Source organism: Kryptolebias marmoratus, linkage group LG9, assembly GCF_001649575.2.
Source record: "Kryptolebias marmoratus isolate JLee-2015 linkage group LG9, ASM164957v2, whole genome shotgun sequence".
In the NCBI taxonomy this organism is placed as follows: Eukaryota; Metazoa; Chordata; class Actinopteri; order Cyprinodontiformes; family Rivulidae; genus Kryptolebias; species Kryptolebias marmoratus.
Window position 1 is genome coordinate 7,715,109 of NC_051438.1, and position 16,564 is coordinate 7,731,672.

The 16,564-nt window shown below is 39.4% G+C and overlaps 1 protein-coding gene across 2 annotated transcripts; it reads right to left on the minus strand.

Moving 5' to 3' along the window:
• Nucleotides 1-1,418: 1,418 nt before the first annotated feature.
• ap1ar (adaptor related protein complex 1 associated regulatory protein) lies at nt 1,419-15,751 on the minus strand. Of its 2 annotated transcripts, none has more exons than XM_017440315.3 (10): nt 15,548-15,751; nt 13,535-13,583; nt 13,416-13,442; nt 13,012-13,037; nt 11,983-12,079; nt 11,701-11,799; nt 9,805-9,869; nt 9,505-9,578; nt 9,261-9,383; nt 1,419-8,031 (listed from the first exon to the last, which is right to left on the minus strand). In XM_017440315.3, the coding sequence occupies exons 1-10, from the start codon at nt 15,616-15,618 to the stop codon at nt 7,760-7,762; spliced, it is 903 nt and encodes a 300-aa protein (XP_017295804.1). In that variant the 5' UTR covers nt 15,619-15,751; the 3' UTR covers nt 1,419-7,759. The 2 variants fall into 2 exon arrangements, with proteins under 2 accessions (XP_017295804.1, XP_017295805.1); XM_017440316.3 differs by having other exon boundaries at nt 9,805-9,866; nt 15,548-15,750.
• Between the last annotated feature and the right edge of the window lie 813 nt (nt 15,752-16,564).

A 16,564-nucleotide genomic window follows, 5' to 3' on the forward strand; every position in this document is an offset into this window, starting at 1 on the left:
AGATATAACTAGAGACAGGCCTGGAAGCCGGAAGCTGAAGCCACAAAGGACAAGCGCCACCTAGTGGCCCTCTGCGGTACAGTTTTCAAGTCCCACCCCTCCTTGTAAACGAACGGGACATTTGCTTCACTAAAAAATAAAAGTACACGTCAATTTTTTTATTTTTTCAGGTGTGGATTTTAGTTGATTCATGTAGTTCTTATGCTGCCACTGGCATTTTAGCTTCATATCTGACCAATGGGGAATGGTGGAAAGGCTTCGTCCATCTTTATTAATGTCAGTGGTATAAATACAAACACCAGTTGTCAAGCATGGTGGTGGAGGGGTGATGATTTGGGCTCCTTTTGGAGCCACAGGACCTGGACACCTCGGTGTCCAGGTCCCTCAGTGTTTTGATTTGAGAAAACATTCTGGTACCATAAAATAATGATTTAAAGAGGGATTTTGCTTAAGAGTTACTTTCAGCAGGAGTTGTAAAAATCATTTAAAGTCATAGTACATACATTTTGAATCAGGTTCTGTGTAAAAAGGTATAAACTGCTAATATCTTACCTGCTGCAGACAGCTCGTTGAACAACCTCATTTTGGAGAAAAGGAGTTTATTTCTGACTTGACTGAGCTGATGCTAGTCCAAGTGGGACCAAAACCAAAATGGACTGCTGCTGTTTTAAAATGATTTCATAAACCTTTACACCAAGATCAGTTTTACATTACACGGTTATTTATAAATGCAGAAAGTGGCGGCAGCACCATCAGCACATCCTAGGGCTTTTCTGACATGAATACTGTCATATTTCTGCTGGAATAACTTTCCAGAGCCCCACTTAAAAAGATCTGAACTATTGCTTTAAACTCACAGTCAAAGCAGCACTCACTGATTCAGAGCCTGAGAAATGCTTGAATATAATGCACGCAATAGTGAATATAATGAACAGCTGAAACTTTAAGTTTGTTTTTAAACATTTTTTATTGATTTCCTTAAACTCAGTGTGACAAGGAATGTTAGGTGGATTTTTTTCTTTTTACAGAATTTACAATGAATAATAAGAAAAAAAAACATAATCACAGCAACACATAATATAATAGTATTAAAAAACATACTATTTTAAATTTTTCACAGATAATCTCTGCAAGTGTCTCTCCTTCACACTTCAGTAGTGCACAGATGGGTTTCTTCGTCTCGTCAGTGAAGATTTTCTAAGAGCCGAATCCGAAACCAACTAAAACCAACACAGACCGGTGGAATCAGGAAACCCGAACAAAAAGGAGGGTGAAGTGATGGGTGAGGAAACTAGTCTCAGGTCAAGCTCTATCACACATGGCCGAATGTAAAAACAGCAACAACAGAACTGTGTTTGATTATTAACTCATCTGGATGATTTTAACGCAGTTTAAAACAAAAAAAAAGAAGTTTTTTGGCATCTTAAATAGATCAGATTAAGATTAAAGAATTCTGTTAGATATTAGACAAACTGGTTTGGTTTTCACAGCAGAAAAAAAACATATTCCTTACTTTTAAAATTGATTTTGTTCCCTGGAAAATCAAAAGAAACAACATTCTTCCGCTGTACCTAGAAAGCAGAGAAACCCCCTTTAAGTGAGGATCGTTTCTTGTTACAGTCCACATACAGCCATGTTCTGCTATCAGTTCAGTATATGTTTAAGCAGTTAGCATTAACATTAGCATATCAATAACTTCCTGTAGCCTGGGTATTTTAGCTGTTGTAATACTGAAAGTGTTTTCATGCTCGGGCTGTTGACAAGTTGACATATTTCATCTCATTAAAAGCTTTGAGGCAATATTAAGCTTGAAGACATGATTGTGCAATGATCTGTTTACAAAAAGTTATACTTTAAAAGTAAAATCACATTTTATATTTGATGGGGTCAAGATTGACATAAAAGCAAATTAGTTTAAATGACCTTAAAGAAGAAGAGAATGCTTGGGATAATTGAAGTTTTTACGTACAGAGCTCCTGTTCTGACAGCACATCATGAAATGGGACTTCTTTAAGAGAAAAACTGGGATTTTTTTAATGAAATAAAATAATTTCATGGAAGCTTGCTTTTCTTAGCATTTTTTGGAAAACCTTGCACTTAGTTTTTCTTGATGTTTCTCCTAATTCACCATCTTTTAGTTTTAATGTCAGATTTGATTGTTCTGCACTTTTAATCTGCTCTGGATTAAAATGTTAAATGACTGAATAAAAACAAGGATTTGGGCCGTGTGAACGCTACTCTGGATATTTATTCAAATGGATGTTGTTTTGGATGGATATTTTAAAAAAAAATCTCCATCCAGATGATTCCAAACAAAAAGCTGAAATATTGACTCCCTGCCACCAGGTGGCGATAACAACAACAACATCAACACCACCTAAATACAAAGAAAGAACATTCTTAGTTTGGCTAAAGATTTTAACTGTAGCTCGTTTTTATCTTTTAATACCGTTTATAGTTTTTAACCCTTTAAAAGCTTAATCGTGACGAGATCAGGATGAAGTGAGACAAATGACCAGTTATCTGCATAAAGACAACAAAAACTGAATTAAAACAAACAAACTTTGTTTTCCTCACCAAAAATGTTGCTTGCATGTGAACGAGAGGTGCAAATGCAGCTATATTGAAAAATATCCGGAGTAGTTGCCCAAATAAAATGCGAGGCGCTCAAACAGCTGCCAGAACAAATGAGATATTCTTTATAATTTAAAAACAAAGAACAAGCAAACAACGTGGGAAAAAGCACGTCCAACATTTCTCATTTTTAAATCCATTAAACCCACCTTAACGTGTTGTGACCCAAACTAAGGAACATTTTTTAACTGCCTCACTTCATTGAATGAAAAGATGGTGCAGTTTGATCCTGAGATAGATTAGAATATCAACGTGGCCAACACAGAAAAACAAGTTCAATAATAAATCAAAACAAACAGGAAGTGGCGGCGCTAGAGAAGGAAATATTCCCTCTTACGCTCAATTAGCTGCATTTAAATAAAAACCAAAACTCTTCTGAGCTGAGTACATACATTAAATATATAACAATGTGTTATTAAAATTTAGTCACTTATTCAACCGTTAGGCTGACATAGCAATCAGAATGTTAATTTTCATTTTCTTAACATTTTGTTGCCCCGTGCCCCATTAAAAACAGCTCCGCGACCCACTTTTGAGTCACAACCCACCAGTTGAGAATCACTACTTTAACATATAAACAGAGGTTAGATGTAGGAGATGAGACCTTACTGAGTGACCAGCGGACCTGATTTTATTTAACGCAGTCCTCGGACCGTAACAGAGAGACATGTTAGATCTTTGAAGTGGGGTTCTGTGGAAAGATTACAGTCAACATCTTACCTGCGGCAGATAGCTCTTTGAACAGTCTCAGTTTAATTTTGAGCTAATGTCTATGAAGTGCTACAGCTAGCTGCTACTGCTATTTGTGCTTGGAGCTGGTCTCAGCCCCGGTCAGACTAGCCTTTAGCTCATCAATCCAGTCAGAATTAAACTCCGTTTCTCCAAACTGAGGTCGTTCAAAGCGCTGTCTACAACAGATCCTCAGATCCTCATCTCAAACTATTGGAACGTCCTATTTAACAAAGAGCATCTTATTTTCTAATTTAATCTTTTTAAATTTAATCATTTAATTTAGAAATGCAAGCATCAGTTAAAATTAAGCTCAGAAACTCAAGGAAGAAAGTTTCTTATTTTGTTTATCTTTAGGTTCATCAATATGGAAAAAAAATATATTCTAAAAACTTTTCATTATTAATGACAAAGACTGACTTTACATCATTCTCCAAAGGAAGGAGATTAGAAATGTTGAACCCAATCTAAAATAATTATAGATGAATAAATTGGGGTAAACTTCTGCCTTCATCCTTGTTACTGACAGACCTGAATCTACAGATCATAAACTGGAAAAGGCTGTGGATGGAAGAATAACATTACAAATAAGTCATGGTTTAAAAAAAGAAAAGAATGAACAAAGTAATTTCACAGAAAAAGAAAGTACTCTAGCAGAAACATCAAGTGCTAATCAGGACAGGCGGTCCAAGAAAACTTCACTGAATGCAAAAGAAGAACAGCCCGAAATCTCCTCCCAGTATCTGCAGGTAAGTCTTTAAAGCTGTTGTTGTCCAGAAGCTGCTTTAACAGTGAGGTAATGGGAAACAAGTCTCAGCAGTCCACAGAGAACACAATCAACAGACAGACATCTTGGAACAAAGTGAACGGAACAATAAAAAAATAGAAGTTTTTTTTTATCAGCTCCTTTAGTTCCTGCTTCAGAATAGATGTTTTCTTCCCTCAAAGGGGAATCTCTAGTGATATAAAGGAATGTGATTGATCCATGCTTGAATGTAGACTAATTCACAGCACTCGCACTATTAAAATGCGTTAGTAGTAGAAGCTGTTGGCTATGATGTGTCCTTCTTTAAAGGAGTGCAGACTGATCTCTTGGCTCCTTTAACTCTTCCTCTGAATGGTTGTAGCAAGCTTTCATATTCTGCTTTAATAATCAAACCAAATAAAGACCCACAACACGAAGCTCCAACTACAGAGTCCTCCACTGGGCTCCACGGTAACCTGTACTTTTACCACGCCATACCTTTGCAGTTCTGCTCTCTTTGTGCCCGTAGTTTGTACCCACTCTGGCAGCTGCTCCAGTTTTGATTATCTGAACTCATGAGCAGTGGGGATCAGTGGTTAGACCAGTCGTCCTCCAATAAGAGAGTTGGAGGTTCGATTCCACGAGTATATCACATGTCAAAGTGTCTCTGGGCAGGACACTGAACCCCTCACTGCCTCTGATGTGTGCCCTATTGCTGTATAAATTTGATCCAAATCACTGATTAGTCTTCATAGAATGATTTATTCAGATCGTCGTACTAGAGTGTGTATGAATGTGTGTGTGGATGGATAAACGAGGGCACAGATTGCGTTGCAAAGCGCTTTGAGCGGCCTGGTTGGTAAGAAAGCCGCATTTAAGTACAGTCCATTTACTCCACTGGATATTTTTTATTATTATCTTCTATAGTTTGATGGTAGTACGGAAAGGTAACAGCAAAGTATGAGGTGGGGATACAAGAAGGACAAGTATAAATTAACTAAAAGGACCATTGTTGTTGATGGTGAATGTCACGTGTACCAGTGATGTGGCTGTGCCGACCATCGACTGAGTGTTGTGTAATCACAGTGTCCTCCTGACGGAGTGAAAGCAAACACACAAGTTTTAAAGGGCGCTCAAAATCAGGTCTAACAGTCCTTATAACCCTCAGAGAGTCGAATGACCTAACGACTGAACTCTGAGTTCTGAGTGACATTCACAAGTGCTGCAAGAAAAGCTGAAACCAGCCATCTGAAAGAGGAAATTTGATCCTACAAGTGAACTTTTCTACAGGAGAATTCTCAACTCATTTACAAATCTACTAAAGGTGGTATGTCACTGAGCTGCGACCGATGGGAGAATAGTTGGTGAAAAAGAAACGTCCCTCAAAACTGCGGGAAAATTGTGAAAAAATATGTGAATTTTCCGTCGCAGTCTCACTGAACTCTGTAAGCAGTCAAGTGACCATGAAGTCGTGAGCCCACAATTTGAGCTTCCAATTTTTTGAAAATCACAGCATATTTTCATGTGCACAGCCTGCAAAACTGTATTCATTATTTTGTTGTCCACAACATGTACAGCTTCAGAACAAATTAAGAGAGAGAACTGCTAATTTTACATCATAGCATGTATTACAGTCATTCCACTCCAGTGTCACACCTCATTCTACTTAATGAAATCTTGTTTATCAAGGAAAAGTATAAAACCCCCTCCTGTAGTCATCATTAACCTCAAAAGCTAAAGTACCAGCTGGATGGTAAAAACAGAGCAACTACAAAATAACTATTGACCGCACCTAAAGAGTTGAAAAGAAAAGTTTGAGTAAAGAAAAAAGACAAAAAAAAAAAAAAAAAGAGTTCAGTTTTGATTTTATTTGCAGAGGGACACGTTGACCCAGACCTGAACCCCAGTGAGAAACTCTGGGATGTGATCAAGAGGACGATGGACGGTCACACGCCATCAAACAGCCGAGCTGACCTTTGAACTAAGGGTGGCAAAAAGTCACCCAACAGCAAGGTAAAACACGTGTTGAGAGCAGGAGAATGTGTAAAACAGAGGAATATTCAGAGTTATTACACCAAATATTGATTTCTGATCTATTACTAAGTGAAAACAATAACACAGTGATGTCTAAAAGTTAATGTAATCTTGTTTACTTTGCATTATTTGATGTCTGAAAACACACCTTTCCTGCCATTCTGATTCTGCAATTAAATATTTTTACTTGAAATTAGGAAGAAATGTTGTCAGTAGGTCATAGTATGAAACAAAAATGCTAATTTTACTCAAACACGTACTTATAAATATTAAAATAAGAATAATAAATTTTCAGTGGTCTCTCAGTTTGTTCTCAGCTGTATGATTTGATCTGCTGGAGTACACTCTACAAAGGCAGACTTGGACCAGTTTTTAGTAATTCGTACTTATTGTCAGGATTGTTTTTACACCTTGTCGTTTGCCTCAGATGTTGTCAGCCAAAGGAGAGCTCCTGCGAAGGCGTCAAAACACAGATCTGGTGCTCTCGAGACAGGTCGTTGACTATTTTGAGAGAAAAGTTGTCACACAAATTTTCGGAACGTGCTTAAAACCCAAACAACGGGGGCTGCGTGCTTCTGTGAAAGTTGCTGTACTTTCTGTTGGTTCCCTCGTGAATGCCATTTGCAAACTACTCACAGCCCAGTGAGAGACCACCTCAGAGGCTAAAAAAAGCCTCATTTGAATCCCAGTGAAATGTTAATTTACTTGAGACAAAAGAAAAGCCTCAAACATCCAGACAGAAGTTTGCATCAAAGAGGCCATACACTTCTGAGAAGTCAACATAAGCTGCTTTACAACAACAACATTTTTACATCTACAAATACTTTTGCTCAAAAAAACTGATTGAAAAGCTATTTGCATGTATAAATATGTCAAAAGGTCAACATGGTTAGCACTGTACGCACTCCCTCCTCTTTTGGACAGCACAGTCCGGACTGAGATTATAGTTTATACAATCGATTCGCTGGACTAAAAAAAAACTTGATGCTAATCTACAGCTCAGAACAATCACAGGTGCTCAAATAAAAACAGAGGCTGAAAATGTTTACAGATTTGCCAAAAAAATGGTTAAATAAGTCACTTTGTTTCTGTCAGTAGTCATTGGCAGAGTTGACTTTGGTTACTAGTTGACCAGCAGGCATTAAACTCAATCAAAAGTTGCAGGTTTTTGTGTGCTTCTGTTGATTTCTCCCAATCCCAAACTCCTAAGGATGAACAGGTTTTACAGCTGCTTCTGGTCCCCCAGGCACTGAGATCAAAACAAATGTCACTTTTAATAATTATTCCGTTTGCCAGCTAAACAAGCAACCCGTGGATTGTGTCCACTTTCATCGCTCAGATTAGCTTGCCAGCAAATATTTGTTTTCAGGATGATCACCCGCACACCGATGATTGGAAAAACAAGCACTTACTGAACGATGCGTGAGGAATGAATGGAACCAGCCAGTTTAGGAAATGAAGGCACTAAAATAAACATGTTTGATTAAAAACCGTACCGAGGTGTTGAGGTCCACCTCGTGATCCCGCAGGATACGAGGAGCACGTAGGTACGTTTCCATTCCACGAGGCAAAAAGCTGGTGAGGCCACGGCGGATTTTTTTCCTTTGGTGCTGGACACTATCTGTCCTGGTTGTCCGACCTGAGGCCGCAGTCCGAGACGTCGTCCGACGGGGTGTCCAGGACGGGGTTGACAAACCCTTCAAATTCAGCGTCCACGGCGTCCTCTGGGTGAGTGCTCACAAAATCGTTCTCCCACTCCAGAGCGTTGGAGTCCTCGGAGGCCGAGGTGGGCCCGCTGTTCGCCTGCTTGCCGCCGGGCCTCAGAGCCGCCCGCAGGATGTCCTCCTCGGTCCGGGACCTCTCCCAGGCAGGAAGGGCACGGTTGATTCCTGTGACGCAGAGACGCAGAGTTTGATCAAAGACAGTGAAGTTTATATTACATTTGTTGCACGCTGCCAAAACGCAAAAGGCAGGCGACGATGTTTTTTAATGTCAGTTTTTCATTTTTTAGCATCTCTGTTCGTTTGTCTGTCTGTTATCAAAATATTTCAAGAACCACTGGACAGATTTTAATGTAACTTTCAAAGATTGATTATTGGTTGTACATCTACAGCTGATTGACTTCTCAAGTTAACTTAATTCAAGATGGCTGCCACAGCTGACTGACATGAGAAATCACAAAAACGGCTGTAACTCTGTGAACTTTAAAATGAGTGAGGTAAAATTTAATCTGCTAGTCGCTAAGGCTAATCTCCAACATATACTTTGAGTGCTACTGATTGTGCAAGATCTTTGCTTAAAATTTTAACATTATCTCCTGGAGTCAGTTTTGTTTGTCTATTAGCAAAATATCTCATGAATCGCTGGACAGGTTTTTAGGAAACTCACAGGACGTGATCATTGGATGGACATCTACGTTAATCATAAAACTGATTAAAAAAATTAACTTAAAACTGGTTAACTTCTGGAGTCAAGCTGCTTCAAAGAGACCACCACAGCTAATCGTTACTAGCCGAGACTAAAACTGGCTATAATAATTTTACAGATATTGTGCTAAAATTTGGTGTGATGATGGCCGTATTCCAACACATGCTGCATGTCGAGCGCCAACAGGTTCCACAGGATCTCTCATAATATCACTTTTTCCAGGTTTGAAACCTAAGATGATCTTAGTTTAAACCTCTGGATGATACATTCCTCCAAGGACTGCTGGGCCTTTAATTTGGTTACAGCTCCCTTCAGTCTGGTTATGTAATTCACACTGTATCCAGGCACAAGAACATCCAGACTGATGCAGTAGGACCGCTGAACGGCTCTGCCCCCTCAGTCCTGGACACGCTGCACTGTAACGACGTGCGTCAATGCTGCATTAGCCCTGTTCGCTCTCACTGTTGCTGTTGTACTGCTAACCCTGTTGCGCAGATTTCTTTTACAGCTGTGATTTTAGCTTTGATTAATCTATTTTAATCTTACATGGCCTAATTGGTTATTTTGTTGTCTCTGGAAACCTGTGTTGTTCTTATTGTGAGGTCTGAGTGACAGTAAGTGTGACCTGAACCTGAGTATGGAAACACGTGACACGTCTGTACAGAACACCCCTTCCTCCTGTTCCTCTAACCTTCCTCGTCGTCCCACTCCAGATCCAGAGAGGTGCCGTCATCGTTGGTGGAGCGGGTCTTTGTAGTGAAATCCCAGCTGTACTCCGTGTTGGGAGTCACCGTGTTTGTGTCAGAGGGGAGTCCTGTGCCAACAGACAGATAATTACTGCGCAGCAATCCCCTCCGAAAGTAGCTTAGCCGTAAAATAAATTTAAAAAAATGCTTTTTGTTAGTGTGTTGAGAAATATAAAACAAGTCCCTCACTGTTGCTCCTGAAGGCCTCAGATTGGGTTTTAACATTCTGGAGGTAAACATCAAAATCCTCCCCAGAGGTTTGTCTGAAATGAGATGTGAAGACAGTTAATACAGCAGGTTTTAACACACACACACACACACACAAAACCCAAAAATCATGTCTAAATGGACCATACGTATGACAAAAGCAAATCCATCTTTCCATCATCTGCTACAGGAGCATCTGGGGTTAAAGGGGAAATTTTATTCTAACCACAAAAACCCCTCAGCAGAACCTCATGAGTCCTCGGCTGAACTTTAAGAACTCACTTTTTCTCCTGCGTTTCACCGCCGGAGCAATCTGCTTTCCCCTGAGTCCTCTGAGCAGGCAGCTGCTAACAAAAACAACACATGAAGAAATAAAGAAAAAAAGATTATTACATTTGATTTCTTTTTTTTTTGGGTACAGTTCAAGCCTAACATGACAGAGCAACAGCAGAGAAGCTGTGGAAGATGTGGAATGAAAAGCAAAAACAAGAAATAAATAAAAGAAAAATCAGCCAATAAGCAGCCACTGATGTCATTCAGCTTCATACCTCACCTCAACTCAAGAGTAGACTGTTTTATTTATTTATCACTCTTATATGTCAACAGTCTTTGTTTGTGACGTGTAACAGCTCAGGCTGTAAAGGTCTCTTAATTTCACTGACGATTCTAATAAATAAGCCATTCATATTTTTTGCTAATATTTTTGAGGAGAAAAAAAAGGTGCACCTTATGGAGTTATCTGAATTTCCAAATCGATTACACAGATAGTCTAACTTGAGATATAATACATATACATTTCTACCTGTGATTTAAAAAAATAAAATGGAAAAAAAATCACTTGGAATGAGTGAGATAATTGACAGAACTATTGAATTTAGAAACTATGTAACTATTGTTGCTCATGAGGAAACTTCTGGACTGTTTCTTCTAACGGAGCTGTTCAAGTTATTCCACGTGGAAAGATAACTTTGGTAAACGGCTCGATGCAAGTCGTGCTGCTGCGTCTGGGTTTATGTTAAAGTAATCAATATCTCACCTGCAGCAGAAACCACTCAGAGGGTTATTAGTTTGGAACATCAGGCAGAAGTTATCTCAGGGGAAACGAGCCAATGGGTGTCAGAGCCGGCTCTAAAGTACTTTTTTTTCTGCCCTAAAACAACTATAGTCTCAAAGATTTCACAACACCTTTTTTTTTTTTTAAAAAAAGCTGTGTTGTAAACGTTGACATCGCTGTCACTGTTGCATAAGAAGGTTGTTTACGTAGAAGTCTGTGGTTTGTTACCAGGGATGGTCCGTGTGCATCTTATGCTGCCTAAGTGTAACCGGGCAAACTAACAAGTAATGCCAATAAGACAGGGTTTGCTCGAAATGCTTACAAAGTTGCTGTTTTGTTTGTTTGTTTACAAAAGCAGTCACATTTAACACAATCTATCTTGGTCTTCAACACAGACCTCTATGTAAAGAATCATATTAGGCAAAAGTGACAACAGAGTAAAGGTTTATTTAACTGCTTCCAAAGCGGCCCTGTTTCGATTAGTCAACACCTCATGTCCAAAGCTGCTGCCTGATAGTCCGCACTGAAGATTACTCTGATCTATTTCTACTCCGAGTAAGATACTGACCACTGAAGGCAACTTCAAAAATCCTCAAGGTCAGGACTTGACTTCAGAATATTTAACAATATAGTGATTTTTAGGTGAGATTTAAATGTTGATAGCCTTTTTGAAGTCATACCTTTCTATAATATGTTTTCTAAAGTGTCATTTAAAGCTTTTTCTGATTGTTGTGATGCAACGCAACCATTTTTTTCATGTGATAAGTAATAACTAGACGCTTCAATGTAGTCTATTATTTATTGTGACACTGTTAACATCTTTACAGTTCTTCACAAAGAGGTAAGACCTTTGCTTTTTACTACAAAGTGTCTGAAAGGTGGTAGTTTGTAATCATTTGGGCAGCCATGCTAAGAAGTGGTTTGTTAGGTAACTTACACGTCCCTCCCTGACTGAACAGGTTAACGAGAACAAAAAGAGGACAGCTAAACAGAAAATACACGACACATCACTGAGTCTCATAGCAACACAAAAGGCTGAGGACCGCCCACCTACAGGAGCGGTAGGTTAGAGGAGAAGTTACTTTAGGTAAACTAGCAGAAGGGAGCGCTCAGCGCTGCCTCACCTCCTTCAGTTTTCGTTCACGAGCCAGCCTGGCGGCCTCGCGCTGGGCGGCATTTCTAGCCTCCTCTTCTAGCCTCAACTTCTCCTCTTGTGCCTCTAACTGAGCAGAAACAAAAATCAAACAAACAGAAATTTACAAAACAGAAAACAAACAAACAAAAAAAAAGAACATAAAGAAGCAAATTCCAAACAAAAAGTAAGCCGAAACAAGTCTAAACCAAAATGAAATAATGGAGGCTGGTAACCCAAGAGACACAGATACTCGTGGAGAACTTGATCCTACCTCGGTTTGTAGCTTTTGGTCGATCAGGACCTGCTTGTCTGAGATGGCGGCGTAACGATGTTCTTTGAGGTGCTTGAGCTCATCTTCACTGATGGGCCTGATGAGAGAACGAGAAGACGTCAAAAAACTCAAAGCTTTAAAGGAATACAGAATTAGGACCATTTTGAGTGGATAAGTTATGAGCAAATAATATCTTACCTGATGTGGATAGCTCCTTAAACAACCTCAGAGTTTAAGACTGACAGGACTCACAAGCTAACAGCTAGTTCAAACACAGCTAAGACTAAAGGGGATTGAAGTCATTTTAAAACAGCCTAATATCCAAAACTCCACGGTGGTTCATGAAAATGTTATTATTTAAACCTTTACTCCACTGTCACTTTGTAATACGTGGTTATTTACATAGAATCTGATGGGTTTTTGTAAGTGCAAATAGTAGTAGCAGCAGCTAGCTGTAGCATTTAAGGTGCAGCCTGGGGCACTTCCAGCAGGAATTTTATAATATTTCTGCTGAATTAACTGTTTAATGTGAAACTGACAGCAGCACAAAGGTTTAAATACTTCCACCTCATTGAGGACGTAATAATATCTAGTCCAAGGACCACTTTCAGATCAGATTTTGCCATCTTAAAACAACTCAATTAATACTATTAGGCAGAAATAATGTGATATTTCTGCAGCAGGTGCCTAAATGTTTTGTTTCTTATGTCTGCAAATAATCATAGAATTCTTTAAAAGCAAAAGAAGCGCTGAGAAACTGCCAACGGGTCAATAAAATAATGTGAAATAATGACGTTTTGGAAACTGGAGTTGTTTTAAGATGACGATAACAAGCCTTTAGATCATCAATCCAGCCAGAGTTTAATTCCTTTTCTTCAAACTGAGGTTGTTTAAAGCGCTATCAACAACAGGGGAGACATTAATCATCCATAACTTTTCCACAGGACCCCCAAAAAGGACCCACAAAACCAAAGTTTCCCTTTAAGGCTGCAGGATGCTCATGATGACTCTTTCACGAGTCTTTCTTACCTCGGGCAGGGCTGTGGGCTCTCAGCCTGAAACACAACAGACAACATCACTGCAGTCAGCTGTGGAACCTCAGTGTCAAATAAATCTACTCTGCTGCATCGTTCGACTCACAGAGTAATCAAGTTACTCCCTGGAAGAAAAATGGATGACTGCCATCTCAGTGCAGAGGTAAGTGCATCCTATTATTTTCTATTCATTAAGATTTAACAGCCCAGGGGGGAAACTCTGATTACAGTCTGAGCGAAACAAGTCCCCTCGGAGTACCTGTACAGTCCTGCTTTTAATTAAACATTTAGCCTGTTCTAATAAAAATTAGCCATAAGAAGTAGAACAGGGATGATTAAAAGAGAAAACGCAACACCTCTGAAGACGTATTCCAAATATAAATATGAAATCAGACTCACCTCATCACTTTCTACCAGATTTTCAAACTGCAAATTTGAAAAAAAACAATGAAGCGACACCAATTAAAAAAAAATGATCACTCCAAAACTAAAAACCACTCAAGTGTGTTAACTCATACCTCTATTGTATAATGCTCTCCTGTGGTGGTGCTTCGGAAGTACTTCGACCTGGCAATATAATTACAGTCAATATAAGAAATAATGTACAGAAATCTAAAGAAATATTACTTGGGATTCCTAAATGTTAAAACAGCTGCAAATTCAACCATATTATCACAAATGAGTGTTTTTTTATATTATTATAGTCCTGATTAAGATACCTGACTGGAGGTGAAATTCTAGAGGAAGATAATAATAAACACACTGCTGAAGAAATCAAGTTTCTGTGGCTAGAATCAACTATCATATATGAAAGGGAAAAAATAAGCTTTGTCAATGCTGACAGAAATGAGAGTAGCCCACTGTGTACAACAGAATAAACTCTAAGATATTAACCCGAAAATGGTGTTCAATAATAAGGCTGAAATACATCTTATTCAACTATAACAAATTTCACTTAATTATACTTTTGGCCAGCCAGCAATTTTCCTAATTTATTTATGCTCAGGTTGCAAAGGCAACAAGTCCAGGAGGGAAACCCAAACATCCTCTAAACCAGCGACATTCTCCAGCTCCTCCTGGTGGATTTCAAGATGTTCCCAGGCCAGAGAGGATATATAATCTTCCCAGCGTGCTCTGGGTCTGCCCCCGAGTTTCCTGCCAGTGGGATGTGCCTGGAAATCCTCCGGAGGGAGGCGCCCAGAAGTCATCCTAACCAGACTCCTTTTCCATATCGAAGAGTAGCTGCTCTACTTTGTGCTTCTCCCCTTTTCTCTAAGACTGAGCCTGGCCGTCCTACGGAGGGAGCCAATTCCAGCCGCTTGTATCTTTTGGAAAATGATCCGAATGTCATGACTGTAAATGAGGGTTAGAACATAGACAGGCGAGTAAACTGAGTGGAGCAACGCCCTCATTACTGCAGACGAGGCCCTGATCCGTCGGCCCATCCGCCATCATCCAGACAAGACATTAAAGTTTACCACTAAGTGATGATGTCACATACCATTAGTTTCAGTCTAAATTGTGATAGCCCTTTGACACCTCGACGTGTGATCATTTTAGCTTAGATGAGTCACAGCAGGACAGAGCTACATCATAAATTACTTTTTAGCTAATTTATGATTACTGTGATGGACTGGTGACCTGTTCAGGGTGGACCCTGTCCCTTGCCTAATGACTGCTGCAGATAAGGACCAGCTTTCTTTGTTACCCTTCCTCAAAAAGAGATTAAAAAAGGATAGATGGATGGATGTTTACAATTAAAATGACAACAGTTTTATGAAGATATAACCCCTGCCTATACCATTTTACTTTAAAACATTTTTCTAATCCAGGGACATGGCTCTAATATTATATTATAAAAACACAAAACATTTTTTTAACATAAAAGGATTTTAAGCTAACAATGTATCACTAATGTAACACTACCACTGCAGCAGCATTAGTAGAAAAACTGTTAACTAATATATGTAATATGTAGAAGGACCAGTGGGATACAGATTGCTTCTAAAGGACAAAAAAGGCTTCTATTATTTGAACAAAGGAGGTGAAATCAGGCTAAAAACATCAATTATTTACATGTATGTTGATGACAGAAAAAACCTGAAAGCGACACCAAAACAGACAATTTCAAACCCAGTTTTCGCATTAGACATAACATTCAAGTCAAGTTGAATGAAAAAAAAAACTGCAGATAAATCAACTATTACAGTATAATCCCCTTTAAAAGCTCCAGCTCAGCCTGCCCTGCTGGTGCTGTGACTGGATCTGACCTAGCTGTCAACAATAGGGGTGGGGTCTTCACTCCCACCGGTACTGCAGGTTAACCCCCCCCCCCCCAAAAAATCGTCCAACCAGAGGCTTACTGACAGGTCTGTCCTGTCGGTTAAATCATCCCAGAAGTTTGACACACAGCTTTGCTCTCAGTTATCAGCTAAACTCACTGTTAGCCACGTTTTCAGTAACCGGATCTTGTGACAGGACCAGAAGATGTTAGCTAGCTAACGGCTAGGCTAACGCCTTGTTTCACCTACCCGCCTCCCCTCTGGATCCTGTTGGCTTCCCGCCTAAAGAGCCGGACACAGTAAGCCCAGCAGTTACCCATCGCATTGTCAGCTTTTAGTTATTTATCTTTTATCTAACTGCTCAGTAGTTTCTGTCCCGACAGCTGCTGGAGCGTCACATCTTCACAACCAGTCCTCTGCTCCTACCGCTTCCTCGTTCTGCTTCTTCTCTGGCTGCTGTCAGCCTACAGGGGGAGGAAACACCGCCGCCTGCTGGTCAACCTGAATAACAACAACAACAACAGGTTTTTATCTGTTTTATAAATGTTTCTGCCCGTGTGCGCGCGCGCATTTGTTTCTATTGTTAGCAAACTATAGTATGGTCCACTGGACGTATTTTTAATGAAACTCAGAAAGTAATAATTGGACGAACATCTAAACTGATTAATGTTTGGAGTCGATTTGACACATATTAAGCTAATATGTTGTGTGGTGGTAACTGAGCATCACCACCAACACATACTCTAAGCTCTACATATTACTCAAGATCTTTATCTAAAATTTTTGTTTTAAATGTTGAAGACATCAACTGTCTGTCTGTTAGCAAAATATCCCACAGCCAACTAGGATGGACCTGATTCAAAATGGCCGCCTCAGCCAACTGACCTCAGTAAACACAAAAAGATACTGTGCAAACATTTAGTGTGGTAGTAGCTGAGAGTCATCTTCAACACATAGCTTCACACATTATGTGACATCTTTGTTTTACACTTTTACAGTAACTATCAAAGCCAACGCTGTCTGTTAGCAAACTCATGAACCACTAGATGGATTTTAATGAACCTTTCAGAATGTAGTCATTAAATGTTTATCTACAACTGACTGACGTTTGGAATCAACCCAAACAAGGATGGTTGCCACAGCTACTCTACCTTTGCCAACACAAATAGTTATAACTTACTCAAAATTACAGATATTGAGATAACATTTTCTGTGGTAGTAACTGAGTTGTCCTCAACACAGACTGAGACACGCCGTTTGGCATTT

Coding starts and splice junctions, on each gene's coding strand:
- ap1ar (XM_017440315.3), bottom strand. CDS start 15,618: ATGGGTAACTGCTGGGCTTACTGTGTCCGGCTCTTTAGGCGGGAAGCC. Junction 13,584..15,547: donor AGGATCCAGAGGGGAGGCGG/GTAGGTGAAACA, acceptor TTATATTGCCAG/GTCGAAGTACTTCCGAAGCA. Junction 11,800..11,982: donor ACCAAAAGCTACAAACCGAG/GTAGGATCAAGT, acceptor GTTTCTGCTCAG/TTAGAGGCACAAGAGGAGAA.